The sequence below is a fragment of the Balaenoptera borealis genome (genome assembly GCF_965194805.1).
Source record: "Balaenoptera borealis genome assembly, chromosome: 7".
NCBI classification, from domain to species: Eukaryota; Metazoa; Chordata; class Mammalia; order Artiodactyla; family Balaenopteridae; genus Balaenoptera; species Balaenoptera borealis.
The window spans coordinates 111081223-111099314 of NC_138864.1; the positions used below are offsets into that span (position 1 = coordinate 111081223).

The following is an 18092-nucleotide window of genomic DNA, read 5'->3' on the forward strand; positions in this document are numbered from 1 at the left end:
AATTTTTTTTAAATTGATAAGCACTTGAGGACATTGTCCTAAGAGAAATAAGCTAGACAAAGAAAGACAACTACTGCGTGGTATCACTTATATGTGGAATCTTTTTTTAAAAAAATCGCAGAAACAGAGTAGAAAAGTGGTGGCTGGAGGATGAGGGAAATAGGAAGTGGCTGGTAAAAGGGTACAAATTTCAGCTCTAAGATAAATAAGGTCTGAGGATCTAATGTAAACCAGAATGACTGTAGTTGATAACACTGTATTGTATAATTGAAATTTGCTGAGAGAGTAAGTACTTCATGTTCTCATTGTTATAAAGCAGAAACTAACACACCATTGTAAAGCAATTAGACTCCAATAAAGATGTTAAAAATAAAAAGGCTAAATATGTGAGGTGATGGATGTGTTAATTAACTAGATGAAGGGAATCCTTTAACAGGGTGTACATATATCAAATTACCATGGCATGCCCTAAATATCTTATAATTTAATGTCAATTATACCTCCATAAAGCTTAAATTAAAAAAAAAAACTGACAGCAGTAAGTGCTTTTGAGGATGTGGAGCAACTGGAACTCTTGTACATTGGTAGTAGGAAAGCAAAATAGCACAGCTGCTTTGGAAAACAGTTTGTCAGTTTCTTATAAAATTAAACGTATACTTACCATATGACGCAGCAATCCCACTTGTAGATATTTACCCAAGAAAAGGGAAGTTTTATATTTACACAAAAACCTATACACGAAGCAGCTTTATTCATAATCACCCCAAACTAGAAACAACCCAGATGTTAGCTGGTGAATGGTTAAATTGTAGCACATCCATATGCAGGAGGCCACTCAGCAATTACAAGGAATGAACAGCAACATGGATAAATCTCAGATTGAAAGAAGCCAAACCCCAAAGGCTACATGCTGTATGATTGCATTTATATGGCATTCTAGAAGAGACAGAACTGTGGGGGCTGAAAATAGAGCTGTGGCTGCAAGAGCCTTGGGGTATAAGAAGGGGTTGACTTCAAGGGTGGCACAAGGGAATTCTGGAGGTGATGGTATTGTTCTATAATTTGATTATGATGATGCTTATACAACTGGTTGCCTTTGTCAAAAGTCATAAAACTGTACACTAAAACGGGTGAATTTACTGTTCGTAAATTATCTGTCAGTAAACCTGACTTAAAAAAAGAAAAATTATGGTTAAGCCTATAGTTGCATCATTAGGGATGATACCCAAGGCTGTGGCCATTTGTTTAGGAATATTTCTCGTTACCTGATGCCAAGTCTAAGCATAACAGAATCCTAACTCTGAATGGTCATTATGTCCACTTCCAGTCAACCTTCCATGTCAAGATCAGACAGAGCACCTAAAACAATCACTAAGCTTACAGAACAACCTGTTTCAACTATGCCTGCCAATGGTTGGTGCAGGGGTTTTGTATGTTTGTTTTTAATAAACACCTGTATGAGTGGTAGAATTATTTGGCCTGAAACGTCTTTCATTACAGCTTAATACAGAGGTTATGGAGTAGCCAATCCTTACCCATCTCAGAGTTCCTTGGCAGTTAGTGATACCTACCAAAAAGAACCTAAGAATTTTACATTATCAGACTGACTCGGGGCATTTCAACATAGGAATGTACTCCTTCCTCAAGCTCACTCAGATATGTCCTCTATGACAGGTATCACCTCCTGTTCTGAACCTTTCCTCTGCAAACTTCCATGGCACCCTGGGTACACATGCTTCTGAGTGAGAAACTGTCATCTTTTGGTCATTTTTTTCTTGGTCATCCCCATTAGGCTGTGGAGTCTTTAATGGCACAAACTGTGTCTTACATTCCCAGGGCCTAGCACAATTTCTAACACACTCATACATGTTCAGTAAGTGTTTTGGTTAAGTAATAGATTAACAATAATAAATATGATAATAGTGCCAGCCCCTGTGCTCTATACTCGTTCTATGTAGTAGCTCCTCGGAGCACCTTATGAGGTATGTGTTGTTACCATCCCCATTTCACAGATAAGGAAACTGAGGCCTAGAGAGAGAAAGTAAGTTGCCTGAAGTCACATAGCTAGTAAATGGCAATTGAAACCAAAGTTTCAAAGATCTGTGACCTCTGCCTCTCATTTTCACTACAACAGTATCTGCTTGAAAGAGATAATGCTTTTCACTCTATGCAAACAATCTTGTCGTGGAAAGGATTTTAGAGCTCATCTACTCCTCACCCCCAATGTATGGATTAAACAAGCGAGGATCACAGAAGCTGACTTGCTTGAGATCACTCAGTTTTTCTATAGAATAACTTAGAAGGCTTTCTGGTGAAAAGGGGGAGGGATACATAAAAATTTACAGGGCCACTGCTGTCTTAAATTTTTGGGTGCTCTGTCACAAGAAGATGGTTATTTTCATCAGAAAGAGTTATTACTAACTGCTTTCCCCATCTCTCTCCCTTTCAGGGTTCACTGTTTCCACTATCTCATCCCTCTTGCAAAGGAAGGGAACTATGCCATTGTCGCTAACGTGGAAAGTATGGATTATGACCCTCTGGTGGTCAAGCTCAACAAAGACATCAGCGCCATTGAGGAGGCCATGAGTGCCAGCCTCCAGCAGCACAAGTTCCAGTATATATTTGAAGGTCAGACCCTGCCCTGCCTCTGTCCCTGGGAGTTTGGGAGGAAGGAAAGCTGAAGGTTTTCCCCATTTTCTCTATTACTGAAGTTCAAAACTTGTAGGAAAAGGTTGTTGATTTTTTGTTTGTTTTTCCTTTTGGATGAAAGCTGCAGTACCTAGCCTCTGCGTGTGTGGCTTCCTAGGCAACGCTATGGCTTCCATCTGCTCCTTCTTGATAAGGAGATTTAATCCGAGATAAGGCAGATGGTAGCCAGCCTGCCTCCTTGACATGCTGCTCGTGAGAGCTGGGTAAATGTGTGGAGTGGACCACAGATTAACTCAAGAGGAGCTCATAAAGGAAAAAGAAACACACACACACCATACAGAGACAACCCTGAAAGATCCCCTCATGGGCTAAAATTATCACTGGAAGGGGAAGTTTTCTCTCAGAGGATGAATTGTTGTCTGAAAAAAACAGAAACCTCTGTTGAGCAGCAGTTTTAAGAAGGCTGCATCCATAAGTGCCTTCAGGGTCAAGCAAGTCAGGAAGGGTGTGAAAGACAGTACTTTCCAAAGGCATTCGCCTTCAACATTTAAAACAATGCGCCGCCAGCCAAATCATTTTCATGATGAATTCCTCCAAAGGACCCCTTTTAGGATTTCAAATTATATCCCCTTTTTTTCTTGTTCTGCTTGGTTTATATGTAGACTTGGGGGCCAAAAGTATCTGTGGCATCTCATAGAATTGAGCCAGTGTTATTTAAAACAATTAAGAAGGTATTTAGTGCAAAGGATTGTGGCAGCCTAAAGATGGAAAGAGAGTGTCAATGCATGACCATGTCTTGCTTTATGAAATGGTTCTGTTCTAGCAAATGTGGACCCCCTGCCCCCTAAAAAAATCCTATTTTCCCATTAAATTATAGTGATGGAGATCTGTTCTGAAGGGGAGTATCCCTAAACGACTTTAGCCGGAAAGTATGAAAAGGTTAGCTATTAGTCAGCCCCATGGCACTGTGAATTGGAGACTGCAGCAATACTCTGTAGCTTGACGGTACAGGGCGCATCTAAGAAATCACTTTCCTGACTACGTAGAATTCCCTTCGGGCTCTTGACAGTGGCTCTTCCAAGCCCCACATATCAGCATTCACATCCCAGAGGTTTCCTCTAATTTTGACCAGACATTTCTTAACATCTAATTCTGCTGGGCAGCAATATCTTCTTGAGATACAGGTATAATCCTCTGACATAGAAGAGATTTTAACTAAAAAAAAAAAAATCATAAATTTGAGGATTCCTATTTAAAAGGCTAGCTATCCCTCTGTGATATCACTTTCTAAATTCAAAAGGCATAACATTGAGTTTCCCAAGTTGAGGAGGTGGCAGTGGTCTCAGTCTTCTTGGTGTGTCAAGAAGGAGTATTTTATTTTATTATTTTTTTAAGGAGTGTTTTAATCACAGATACTGTTTAGAATTCCTGATGTATAGTGATAATACAAAGCAGACCAACTTTTAATTGGTTTATTATTATAATTGCTTATACTTAATTGGTATGTACATTTATTTATTTCTTTATTATTCTCTACAAGCATTGCATTGCCTCATAGCCTACACGTAGGACAGACCACACTAAAGCACTGCAGAACAAAATTCTGCGTGAAGTTACGGGCTCAGGAGAATCACAGCAAAATAACCTACAGAGATTTTTCACATAAACTGTCTTGCTTTAAATGTAAAATCCATGTGTGTGTTTCTTTCCCTTCGAGTGAAAAGCTTTTTACTTCGCTTTCAAATAGTAGCACATACACGCGAATCCGTGGTCTTGAAGCAACACTGGGTGAGTGTAGCTGAAGCAAGAGACACTGCCTTCTCCTGTCCTTTTTCTATATTTATCCAAATCAAGGGAAAACTCATTCTGAAGACAGAAGGAGCCATTGACCCTGAAATTACTCCCTAAGACAAAAATAGTAGACTGCTTGTGACTAGTCAGACTAACTTTAGAATTCTGGGGAGGACATCTTGCCAGAGTCCAACTTTGTAAGAATAAGAGAAAAAGAAGGAAGAGAGGTTTACTTATTTCCAAGTATTTAGAATTGAAGTCTAACTTCTAAGAATGGTAACCCACATGTGCCTCGGGTTGTTCTGAACCAGCATTCCTCAACTTCATTACCTAGGGTAACCTGAATGGGACCTCTTAGTTTGTTGATGTACTACCCAGCTCTTTGCTGAATTTCATAGACCTTAAGACAGTCCTTTGGCGATGAGAACAAATCACTTACGGTACCCCAGAGAAATATACAGGTGTCTTGTAGGAACTCCACAGTTAATGCATGATCTGCTTTTCCTTTGCACTTTTTTTCTGATTACATTCTCTCCAGTTACTACTTTAGAAGTATACTCCATTGTCAGTGTTGAGGTGTAGTAACATTAATGCCAATAGCCCATTTTCTTATTTTTACTTATGTAGGTTGTCAATCAACTTTTGAGCCAAAAATACACCCCTACCTGTTTTGTAGGAGGAAAAGGAGACCAAACAGATCATCATATTTACATGTGTTCTTCTCCGCTTTAAAATAACTGTACAGAAAAACAAGAGTTCTATGCACTTCAATAGTTTAAAACAACCTGGCATGTACTCTAAGCCCTGGCATGGTGACTTTAACTGTATATGGCAGTGCTAGAGCTGCAGATATACCAGGTTTTTGGTCAGCAGAAAGTCTCCCCATTTGTAACTACTTGGGCACTGTCTAAATACTCTGAAATCATTGTAAGATCAGCTGGTCCAACCATCAGAAATAAGTTTTCCTTGGTCATTTAAATTTTCTGAGCAGTAGAAGAGAGAAATCCTGTGTCGGTTTATGCAAGATGGCACTAATCTGTCTTCTCTTTCCTCCCCACTGCCCTGTGCTGATCCCTCAGGCCTTGGACACCTGATCTCCTGCATCCTTATTAACGGCGCCCAGTACTTCAGGCGCATCAGTGAGTCTGGCATCAAGAAGATGTGTAGGAACATTTTTGTCCTTCAGCAGAATTTGACCAACATCACCATGTCTCGGGAGGCAGACCTGGACTTTGCAAGGTAGGAGGAAATATTGGGCTCAGGTCCTGTACCAAAGCCAAGGCCTCATTGTCTATCAAGTCATTTTTAAAAATGGGTTCTTAGTACTTAAAAACTTAATTTAAAAAAAAATGAAACAGAAGTGATGGATATTAATTAAACTTACTGTGACGATCATTTCACAATATATGCATATATTGAATTATTATGTTGTACATCTGAAACTAATACGTCAATTATACCTCAATTTCAAAAAAGGAAAAAAATTGAACAAATAGATGTACTTTGGTTATAGAGAAGGTAATTCTCTAAAATTCTATTGGATGTTTAACAACTCTTAAACAGGTAATTTTTCCTATTGTCTAACCTAAGTTCTTTTACTACAGAACTTTAGTAACTTTATTTTCTAATTGTAAAAGTAATATATGCTCATTGCATAAAATATGTAACATAAAATACAAAGAAGAATGTATAAACATTAGTCATAAACTTTTAATCTAGAGACTATGATATTTGATATACTTTCTCCTGGTTTTTGTACATGTGCTGTGTGTCTAGGTGAGTTTTCTCATGGGCATGCACATCATTTCTCTTTACAAAATTGTTAATGGGTTTTTTACTCATTTAATTGCGTTTTCCTATATCAATAATAATCTGTGAAAGCATGGTTTTTCCCATATCCATTAATATCCCTTGAAAGTATTATTTTTAACACCTGAACAAATGTTCCACAGAGTAAGTAAACCATAATTTATTTATCTAAGTATATGCAGATTTGTAGACATTTGGATCTTTTACATTTTCTCTCATCCTAAATAACGTGTTGAATGTATTTTTACATGAATCTGTTTCCTCATCTCTTCTATCTTTCCCAGTTGAAACCCATCCCCCCTTCTTTTTTTCATTGGGGGGAAAAATGGTTACTCATCACTATTCGCACTGTTCCTTTATGTAATTGAAAGTTCTTTTTTAAATAGCATTTTCACTTTCTCTTTTCTAGAGTTGCTGATCTCAGTTTTTAGTGTTTCCTTATAATACACTTTTTCAAATACAAGAGTTAATTTTATTCTCTCTTCGTATGGTATCAACACTAGCCATACCTTTCTTAAATCAGTGGACCTTTGGAGCTTTAATGAAAACTTAAGTTTTGAACAGGATGGATAATGATTATGGTGTTGGTGCTTTATTGACAATTATACCTAGATGAATTATTCCATGAACTCCTTTATGGCTAGGAAGTCTTTTGTTTTTAATAGTCTAGAATGCTCCTACCTAATATTTAGTATTTCTGTGTTTTTTTACTTGATTTTTTGATTCTTGAAGAAGTTCAAGAAAATTTGAAATAATTCTTGAGACACTTAAGGGGATGATGAAATGTTATATTACTTTGACAATTATTAAGACATCTATGCTAGGATCTTTGTTTTGAAATCGTATAACCATGTATCTTCACTTTTAACCTGTCTTCTCCAATCTATCACTCCATTTGTTCCACTGCTACCCTGTTGTTCTGCTTTTCTGTCCTCCTTCCCTGTCTTTTTCTTTCTATTTGTGTGTGTGTTCATTAAATTCCCTATTTTAGGCTAAATTTGTTGGAAAGCGTGACTTGCTCAGATTAGGGAAACCAGGTGTGACTGAATGCTGCATTTATTTGGTCTCTCTGATGGGGAATGATCTCATTATTGAATTAGTCTATTCATAATAACATTGACAAGGGGAAGATAAAAACATGGAGGCCTGAGGGATACCGAAAAGCATTACTAATTCTCTGAGGAATATAATTCCTAAATTCAATCATCCTTTTTTTAAATGATTTTTTTTTTTATTTAGCTGAAATAAGTAAATTAACACAGCTTTTGGCAGACAGTATGGGGCCCAAACACATAGTAAAAACAGTAGCATCTGAATAATGAAATGTTGACTGGGCAGTATTGAGGTTGGCATCGATGGGCCGTATACTGGCAAAGCAATTCTTCAGCAAAGCCATGCCTTTCACAGTTGGATTTGGGAGTGGTATCCAAGGAAGTGGGTATAAGCTGAAATGTGACCTCTTGGGAGAGGTACTGCTATTACTACTCTTAATGGATTATGAGAGGAGATAGGCTAGCTTAAGTATATAGCATTGGATGATTCTGTCCTGATCCTAGCTCAAAAGACACATCGTTACTAGACTTGTAAGCTCCAGGAAGCCCAGATTTTTTCTGTTTCCTCGGTGCATGGACCAGAGTAAGTGCTCATTTTGTGTATTGGATGAATGACTAGGTATCAAATCAAGGCTTCTTTTTGTGGTAAAGAACTTGGATAATGACAAAGTTTAGTTTATCTTAATGCCCTGAACATTTTAACCAGCTGACGTGGGTCAGTTTTCTTATTGGCTTATGAGAAACAGAGCATCTCCCTTGCAATTCTTTCTTTGTAGAGAGAAAGTGTTACAAAAAGGAATACTACATCCCTACTATTCATAGTCTCTTTCTCCTTCATTTTCTCTCGCTCTCGTACATACACATATGCATAAACACACTTCATAGCCTTATTTTTTTCTGTTCTTGTTTTTGGTAGGGACAGGTATTATGAAATGGGCTCCATCAATTCTACTGAATGTGAAGCTATGTAAAATAAATATAACAGCCATACCAAAATAGCCAGAAATAATAGACTGTAGCAGCAATGTGTCTCAGCATTCCTTAAGCAATGTCTAATCAAGCATAGACAGCATCTGTATTTCCAGCAAATCTCTATAGGAATGTTATCTTCTAACGCAGTAATTAATCACTAGTTGCCATGTGTCAGAAAACTTATTTAACAAGAAGTTGCAAGGCTCTTGTAGATTTTTACTTTCATAGCCTTCCTGGCCAGTGGAAAATAGAACACTCCTTCCGTAATAAAGAAATGAGAGATCTGGACTGATTCCATTTATGCTGACTCTTTTACTCAGCGGGATTGTTGAGTAGTGGTAAACCACTACTCAGTGGTATTGTTGAGTTGTCTCTTTTTTCATACACACCTTTGCTCCAACTAATCTCTAATAGGGATAAATCTTGGGTAAGCAAAGGATCAAGATAACCTATAACATGACCAGAATTACAGAGAGACCTTGTCCCCTATGGTAATTCTCTCTGCTATAACCCTTTTGACCCCAAAAAGAGGCTTTGTCCTGGAAAATCACTACAGACTAACTAGAAAGTAGAAGGCCTCTAGGAGTGTGCTCTTTAGTTGCCTTCATCAGAGATCATCTTACCCTGAGCTGTCCTGTGCTTCAAAGCAACCCAGGAGTCCAGGAGTAACGGGAGAAGTCTGAATGGGCACTGAAGTCCCCAGGGTGTATCTGGCAATCTCTATAGTTCAAGTGAAGCCATTATTGAACAAAAAAATAAATCCCAGAGTTTTCTTCCTAGTACTTCCATCTCTTCCCCCATTCTCCCTTTTGTATCTGTCTCTCTTATTACAGTTGCCTCTCTTTTCTCCTTTCTCTCTCCTGTTGCCTCTATTATCTCTCCTTGATTTTCTGGTCCTTTTGGTTTTCTTTAGACTGGTATCTCTCATTCTTTAATCTGACATAGATAAGGAAATGAAAGCTAAGGTTCAGGAAGTGGTAAGGTTCTAACATAAGAAAGCTTCCTTATCCTTTTATTCATTCATTCAACAAATATGTATTGAGTGTGCATTCTCTCTAGGTCCTGCCCTTGTGGAATTTACATTATTGTGGGCAAGACAGACAAACAAATAAGTAAAATACAAAGTATGTCAGATGATGATACATGCTATGGTGAAAAATTAGACATAAGAAGGAGAACAGTGTGCCAGGGTATAATGAAGGTAACCTGCGATTTTCAAGTGTTCATGGAAGTCCTTAATGAGATGGTAGCATTTGAGGAAAGACCTAAAGGAAGAGTAGGAGCAAGCCATGTGGATATCTAGATGAGCTTACGAGGAAGGGAGCTCTAGGAGCAAAGAACTAGAGGGAGGCATATATTAAGTATTTAAAGAACAGTAGAAAGGCCAGTATGGCTGAAGTGAATGAACAAGGAAAGAGTAAGAGATGAAGTCAGAGGTTTAATCTAAGAAGCTGAGATATCGAAGACCATTATAATAACATTGACCTTTACTCTGAGTGAGGTAGGAAGCTGTTAGAGGGGTGGGGACAGAAGAATGCCATAATATGACTTATATCATAAAAGAATCGCTCCAGCTGCTATGTTGAAAATAGACGATTTTCCATTTTTCCTGAGGAGGGGAGGTTACAGACAAGGGCAAAAACAGAAGGATCTGTTAGAAAACTATTGCAATAATCTGGGTGAAAGATATTGGTGATTCAGACCAAGATCGTAGGAGTGGAGAGGATGAGAAATCCTCAGATTAGGATACATTTTAAAAGTAAAGATGACAGGATTTGCTGAGGGATTGAGGTGAACAAATGCCCCCAAGGTTTTTGTTCTGAGCAGTTCAAAGGATGGAATTTTCGTTTATTGAAATTGAGCCAGACCATGGGAAAGGCAGGTTGAGTTGAGGGGTTGGGCTAAGGGGGCAAATACAAAGGGGCTATCAAGAGTTTGGATTTAGAAATACGAAGTTTGAGATACCTATTAAACACCTAAATAGAGGTAAAGACAAGAGAGCTGGATATACAAATCTAGAGCTCAGGAAAGAGGTGTAGGCTGGAAATAGGAGTTTGGGATTTGTTAGCATATGGATGGGATTTTAAAGCCATGAGACAGAGTGAGAGGTGAGATCTCAGTGAGAACACAAGTAGAGGGAAAAGAAAGGCTGATCAAGAATTGGTCCTTGGGCCCTCCACTGTGTAGATGTTGGAATACTGGAGAAGAATCAGCAAAGGAACCTGAAAAGGAGCAGCCAGTGAAGTAGGAAAATAACCAGGAGAGGTTTGTGTCCCAGAAGTGAAGAAAATGTTTTAAGAGGAGAGTGTCTTCATCTGTGTCAAATGCTGCTGGTAGGTTAAATTAGCTCAGGATAGAAAATCAGCCCCTAGTGGACTTGACAAGAGACCTGCATTCCTTTTTTTTTTTTTTCTGGATGTTAATTAGATTTATTGTGGTGATCATTTCACAATATATACAAATATTGACTCGTATTGTGCACCTGAAACTAATATAATGTTATATGTCAATTATAACCCCAATAAAAAATCACTCCCTCTATATATATAGATATAGATACATGTATATATACGTAATATAGTTTTATGTACACATATCTATTTAGTTCTGTTTCTCTGGAGAATGCTGAAGAATACAGGCAGTCACATTTTGTATTTTTAGATTCCTCATGAGAGAAGGTTGGCCCTTCCTCAATATTCCATTGTTTTCCATGTTCCAGTGTTTCCTGCACTGGTTTTCCATGTAAATTTCAGAATATCTTGGTTGGAAAAAAAGATATTACTGTGTGTGTGTGTAAACATAGGCAGTTCATATACAGAGAATTTTTCCAACGTAAAGGATCTTCATTATATTTAAACTCACACTCTTTTATGTACATCTAGAATACTCCTACCTGTTAGCTGTTTTCCTTCACTTTTGGTCAGTAATCCTTTTCTTGGCTAGTTTGCTGACGTTTTCCATCTAAGATATGCCACAAGATTGATGGCCTCAAACCTTCAGCTTCAGCTTTCCTCCTTTTGCAAGTTAGGATTGAGTTTGGGTCAACTCTGGGTCAAAAATATATTAGGTTAGTCTTTTCAGATTGTGTTTAGATCCATATATCAAGAACATACTAAAATTGAGATGGCTTCCTTGGCTGCCCTCTCAAACCATTCGACCTTTTAAGATTCTTTTTCCAGTTTTGGTTTCCTCTTTGCACTCTGTCTATACAGTTTCTGTTGAAAGTGCTGCAGGAAATCATTTCTTAAAACCTCAAAGCCCTACACTTATTTCATTTTTTAAAATTTCTTTTTTATTCCAGAAAACAAAGTGCTCCAAACAATTCTGGGGCACTTAGGTAGTAGTATGTTAACAAGAACACTGCGGGGAGTCAAACCACTCTTAAGGTGCTAGAGTCCTAGCTTGGAGTTGTGTTACTTAGGTAAATCACTGCACTTCTCTGATGAAAATTGCACTGCCTACCTTAATGGAACTCAGGAACAGATGATATTGGATTTGGAAAATTAATTTGTAAGCTGTCAGTGAATATCAAAGTGTATTAAATTTTTCTTCATTTCCTAAATAAATGGTACTTGATTTGTAGTCCCCTATCTACCACTTCCCATTTTCACATTAAATCAAAATTATAATCTCTTATATCCTTGGTGTTAGATAGTGAATAGACATACTGAAACCTCTAAGCATATTTGGAGACCTGCATTCCTTTATCTTCCCTATACAACTTACCTAGTGTAGGAACAAGCTTCAAATGTATTTGGGAAAAGCTGCTCACTCCTCAATTCCATGGTAGGGTCTGAAGCATTCAGGGCAAAACAAAAATGCAATTAGAGTGATTCTAGTGTGGGGTATAAAAGACCAAATTGGCAGCCTCTCTTTTCTCATTGAATGGTTACTAAGAAAACCCTGCTCTTCCCAGCATAGGTACTCATCGTCTATTTCCCATGATGTAGCAGAGTTGTGATCACTCTTAGAGGGATACTAACCAAGTGATTTTGTTTTTAATGATGGGCACTCTCTGCTTCTAGGTGCCCCAGCCATCTCTAGCCCCAGTCCCTCTTCCAGCAGCTCCAGGTTAGCTTTGAAGCTGTTCTATATATGCTGACTTAACCAGTGAAGCTCTATATCTCCCATGTATAGTGCCCATACTGTGAAGCAGGAACATCTCCACAGAAGACACCAGAAAAATTTCACTAGTAGAGGAGGAACCATTTGGTACCTGGGGACCAAAAGAGAAAAAAAATCTTACCTGAACTGCCGCCTCTGAACATAGGTTTATATGGAGAAGTACAATACACCAATATTTGTTTAACTCAATAAGAGATTGAATCAAGAAACTGAAAGACAGCCAATAGAGTGGGAGGAAATATTTGGATATCATATATCTGATAAGGGACTCATATCCAGAATATATAAAGCACTCTTACAACTCAATAATACAAAAACAAACAATCTAATTAAAGACTAGATAAAGATACCTCAGTAGCAATGAGCATACCTAGTAACCCGAATCTGGTTTCTAAGTACTATTCTTCAAAATTAGGAAGCAGGGATCTTGGGGGAAATGGCTGATTGTAGGACTGGAGCAGGAAATATACAAGATGAGCCTGGAGCATCTTGTAGTACCAGAAAGTAAGGAAATACTAAAAACATGCACACACATAACACATTGTGTCAAAGAGGTACAGGAACCAACAGAAAGAGCTCCCAATGGCAAAGTTGGTACAATTTGAGTAAGAAAATAAATAAAGTAGTACTGAATTATAACCTAAAGTATAAAATAAATACCCTTAAGTCCGTACGATATAAATGATTGAATACATTGGTAAACGAGGAAGAGACAAATCTGTGCAGAAGCATTCCAAATAGATTATGTAGCTACTGTACTCTAAAGGTAGGGGAGGGACTTCCCTGGTGGCACGGTGGTTAAGAATCGCCTGCCATTGCAGGGGACACGGGTTCGAGCCCTGGTCCGGGAGATCCCACAATGCTGCGGAGCAGCTAAGCCCGTGCGCCACAACTACTGAGCCTGCGCTCTAGAGCCTGCAAGCCACAACTGCTGGGCCACATGCCACAACTACTGAGCCCGCGTGCCTAGAGCCCGTGCTCTGCAACAAGAGAAGCCACCGCAATGAGAAGCCCACACACCTCAACAAAGAGTAGCCCCCACTCGCTGCAACTAGAGAAACCCCACTCGCAGCAACGAAGACCCAATGCAGCCTAAATAAATAAATAAACTTATAAAAATTAAAGGTAGGGGAGCCTAACATTCTACTTCTTAAGGTAGGTTTCACATAGTGACTTCCTTCCAGAGAGTACATATGGAATGGGGGAGAGTAACTTTATAGTGGAGAAATCTGACACATAGTATTTCAGCCAGGCAATCAAGGTCAGCATCAACATGCATAAATCATGCATATAATAAAGAGAAAAAATACCAAATAAATTCGAATACATGAACATCCTACAAAATACGTGTCCAGTACTCCTCAAAACTGTCAAGGTTGTCAAAAATAAGGAAAATCTGACTAACTATTGTAGCCAAGAGGAACCTAAGAAGACGTGACAACTACATGTAATGTGGTATCCTGGATAGGATTCTGAAACAGAGAAAGGATGTTAGGTAAAAACTAAGAAAATGTGAATAAACTATGGACTTTAGTTAATAATAATGTATCAATATTGATTCATCAGTTGTGGTAAATGTATCATACTAATGTAATATGTTAATAATAGGGAATCTGGGTATAAGATATATGGGAAATCTCTGTTCTACTCAATTTTTCTGTAAATCTAAAACTATTGGGGAAAAATAAAATTATTAATACAAAAAATAGGCAAAGGATTTGAATAGACATTCCTCCAAAGAAGATATATAGATGGCTAATATACACATGAAAAGATGCTCAACATTATTTGTTACTGGGAAATGCAAATCAAAATCAAAATAAGTTACCACATTACACCCACTAGGATTGCTATAATCAAAAAGACAATAGCAAGTGTTGGAGAGGATGTGGAGAAACTGAAACATTCATACATTGCTGATAGGAATATAAAATGGTGCAGCTGCTTTGGAAAACAATTCATCAATTCCTCAAAAAGTTAAACATAGAGTTACCACATGACCCAGCAATTCTACTCCTAGACATATACCCAAGAGAAATGAAAACTTACATCTCCACAAAAATTTGTACACAAATTTTCATGGCAGCATTATTCATAAAAGCCAAAGAGTGGAAACAAGCTAGGTAACCATCAACTGATAAATAAAATGTGATAAATCCATACATACAATTGGTATTATTCAGCTAAAAACTAAAGTACTGATATATGATACAACATGGATGAACCCTGAAAACTTTATGTTAAGTGAAAGAAGCCAGTTACAAAAGACCATATATTGTTTAACTCCATTCATATGAAATGCCCAAAATAGCCAAAGTTATAGATATAGAAAGGAGAGTGAGTAGTGGTTACTTAGAGTAGGTGGGTTGGAAGGAAATGGGGACATGGGTACAAGGTTTCCTTTTTGGGGTGATGAAAATGTTCTAAGATAGATTGTGCTGACAGTTGCACAACCTTGTAAATATACTAAAAGACATTTAATTGTACACCTTAAATGAGTGAATTGTATGGCATGTGAATTACATCTCAATAAAGCTGGGGTTTTTTTCTAGAAAAGAAAAACTAATATAATGTTATATGTCAATTATACCTCAGTTTTTTTTAAAGTTTGAGCTTTAAAGCTTTGAAAGTCCTAAATGTTAAGTCATAGGAAATAAGTAGCCCAAGTTTTCTACTCACATTAATGGGGAACTTTATAAAGGAAATATCTAACTCTTTTTTGAGTTTCCCTAACCCATCTGGAGAGAGAGGAGGTTGAGGCAGAATTAATTTTTGGAGGAGGTGATACTTAATACTAATCTTAAATGAAATTATCCAGGGTAGGGAGAGAGCCGTTTGGAACAGAAAGGGCAGTTCAGAGTGACTGGGGCAGACGCTCAAGGAAGGGAGTGATAAAATATGAGACCTGAGGAGAAATCAGAACTAGCTCAGGATAAGCCCCACCCTATCAGAGGCTTTCTCTCTACAGTTTCAAACCATGTCTTCTCCCACCGGCACTCCCTATATTCCTTACCCTGATTTATGTTTCAGCACGTATCACCGTCTGACATATTTTATATTTACTTGTTTATTTGTTCCTTGTCTGTCTGTGAGCTCCAGAAGGCAAGGACTCTTGTTCCGTTCTGTAGCCCCAGGGCTAAGAACAATACCTGGCATGTAGTAGGCATTCAATAAATATTTGTGGAGTGATAACTTTATTCTGTTGGTGACCTAAAGGGCTTTAAGCAGAAGAGTGAGATGGTCAGATTTGTATTCTAAGAAAATTATTTCAGTAGCTGTATAGGAAATGGACTTGAGGGCAATAAAACTGGAGGCCTTGCTGACCAATTGGAAGGTGATTGTAAAGAGAGAGGTGTGTAGGGCCTGAACCAGGTCAGTCCTGGTGGGGATGGAGGAGACAGATTTGAGACGTATGAACGAGCTAAAATGTGCAGGATTTAAAGAGTGATTGAATGGTGAAGATAAAGAAAAATGAGTCAGGGCTGACCCTCCACTCTCTGACATGGCTATCTAGCTGGGTCCCAGTACCATCACATAAGATACGCCCACAGGAAGAGGGAGGAATAGGCTTTGTGGAAGGAAGATCATCAGTGGACGTGACAAGTGTAAGATGCCTGTGAGATTTCCGAGTGGAGGTGGCTCATATGCAACAGGATGTGTAAGCTAGAAGCTTGGAGGAGAGTGGAGGACGGGAGGGGCCGGTTTGGGGAATCATCAGCATGGGGTTGTTGTTTAAAACTATTAGAGGAGATGGCGAACCATCTCCTGCGAAACACCAGCATGTAAAGGGCATGAGAAGGGAGAGGAACCCCTGAAGAGGATAGGGAAGGAATGGTCCCACAGTACAAGAGCCAGAAAAGGACAGCGTGTGAAAGTGCTACCTGCACTGCAATAGTACTTTACCCACAAATTGATACAGCATCTTTCTTCTCAGTAAATGAAAGCATCTTCTCCTTTTAATTTCTCCAACTCCTCTTTTTTTTTTTTTTAAATTATTTATTTATTATTTATTTTTGGCTGTGTTGGGTCTTCGTTTCTGTGCGAGGGCTTTCTCTAGCTGCGGCAAGCGGGGGCCACTCTTCATCGCGATGCGCGGGCCTCCCACTATCGCGGCCTCTCGTTGCGGAGCACAGGCTCCAGACGTGCAGGCTCAGTAATTGTGGCTCACGGGCCCAGTTGCTCCGTGGCATGTGGGATCTTCCCAGACCAGGGCTCGAACCCGCGTCCCCTGCATTGGCAGGCAGATTCTTAACCACTGCGCCACCAGGGAAGCCCCCAACTCCTCTTTGAGGTAAACTGTTCAGGTGCTTTCCTCAAGGTGACAGAGCAAGTGACAAAGCCAGCTTAAATATATCAGTTTTGGACCCCTGCTTTATCCTTGACCTTGTACTTTCTCTAAGGCCAGGAATGACCTCTGGCGTAGCTGAGAATATTGAATTCCTTCCAAGGGGGCTGCTTAGGTACACTTACTTCCTACAAACCTGTTGTACCAGGAACATTATTTTGGTTTTCTGCAGGAAAGTTATGGGTTTTCCTATTTGGAGTGACCAGGGCATTGTTTGATGGATAGGGATTTGCGATGACATGCTGCCATCTGCTGGAAGCACCCACAGACATCTAGACAGACCTGTGGTCCCCTAACTCCCTGTCGCTCTGATGAGTCAGGAGGGGGGTACGCTTCAGAGGTGACTCGGCTGAAAATATGAAACACCCCCGCATTTCGTAAAAGTTTCTTTGCTTGCCTTGCTTGAAGAGCAACTTTGTTTCTAAAAAAAATTTTTTTTTCTCATCATTTTCACATTTTCCCCCAACTTTATTGTGCCATTAGTCTTAACTGCCTTTCTGATTCGGGGGTAACGTATACCTTTTCCACCCTTTACCTGCAATACTCCAGATTTTTGACTCAAGATCATTAACCATGTGGATTTGTGATAGATTTTGTAGGAGAGATTAGTCTGCTACCAAAATTCTTTTAATGATGATGCCACTAAAAATTCTGTTATACCTCTTGAATTTAATGATGATGCAAAACTAGCCCTGACTTTCCCAAGTACCCAAGTAAATTGGGAAATATAATGGGCTAAATAGCTTTAAGGAAGTATGCCAGTTAATAAAATTGAGTAACAAAACAAAAATTTGTATGGCATGATCTCTGAGGAAATTTTCGTAAGTATCTTTATGAGTAGATTTAAATAGCATTACATCCCCCTAATTAAACTTTTATTTGACTTTGTTTCTGACCATACCTATTTCTAACCATACCACTTTCTACTGATCTCCTTTTTCTATGTTTATTGCACTTATAGTAGGTTCCATACATTCTGACAATTTATTGATAATCAATTGCTTAATTAGGGCTCTCTGAAGGCAAGTGAATATGCCTAGTGGTTTTCATATCCCCCGAGAGCACCATAAAGCAATGAGTACTCAGAAGGCTCTGGAAAAGTAATACCTGTCAGTACTGGTGTTTGATTTCTCATAAACCTATCTGATGTGTGAGGCCTTGATTAGGTAAGATTTCTTTTGATTACACTCAATTAATGTCACCATACCTTGTACATATGTAATGTTAATGTATAATTTAGGGTTCCTCGAGATTATTGGCAGCCAGTGGTCGTGAATTGGAATGATTCAGAGATTAACATAGATGACAGGTGTTATTATTTCCAATAAAGATCCCAAGGAACAGAAATC

At 38.6% G+C, this 18092-nt stretch overlaps 1 protein-coding gene across 1 annotated transcript in view; it reads left to right on the forward strand.

The window, feature by feature from the left end:
* EXOC4 (exocyst complex component 4) overlaps positions 1–18092 on the forward strand; it is an 816004-nt gene that overhangs the window by 753492 nt on the left and 44420 nt on the right. Inside the window, exons 16-17 of the mRNA XM_082399149.1 lie at positions 2450–2628; positions 5520–5679. Of these exons, the coding sequence (XP_082255275.1) occupies positions 2450–2628; positions 5520–5679 (339 nt within the window). The remainder of the gene's footprint in view (positions 1–2449; positions 2629–5519; positions 5680–18092) is intronic.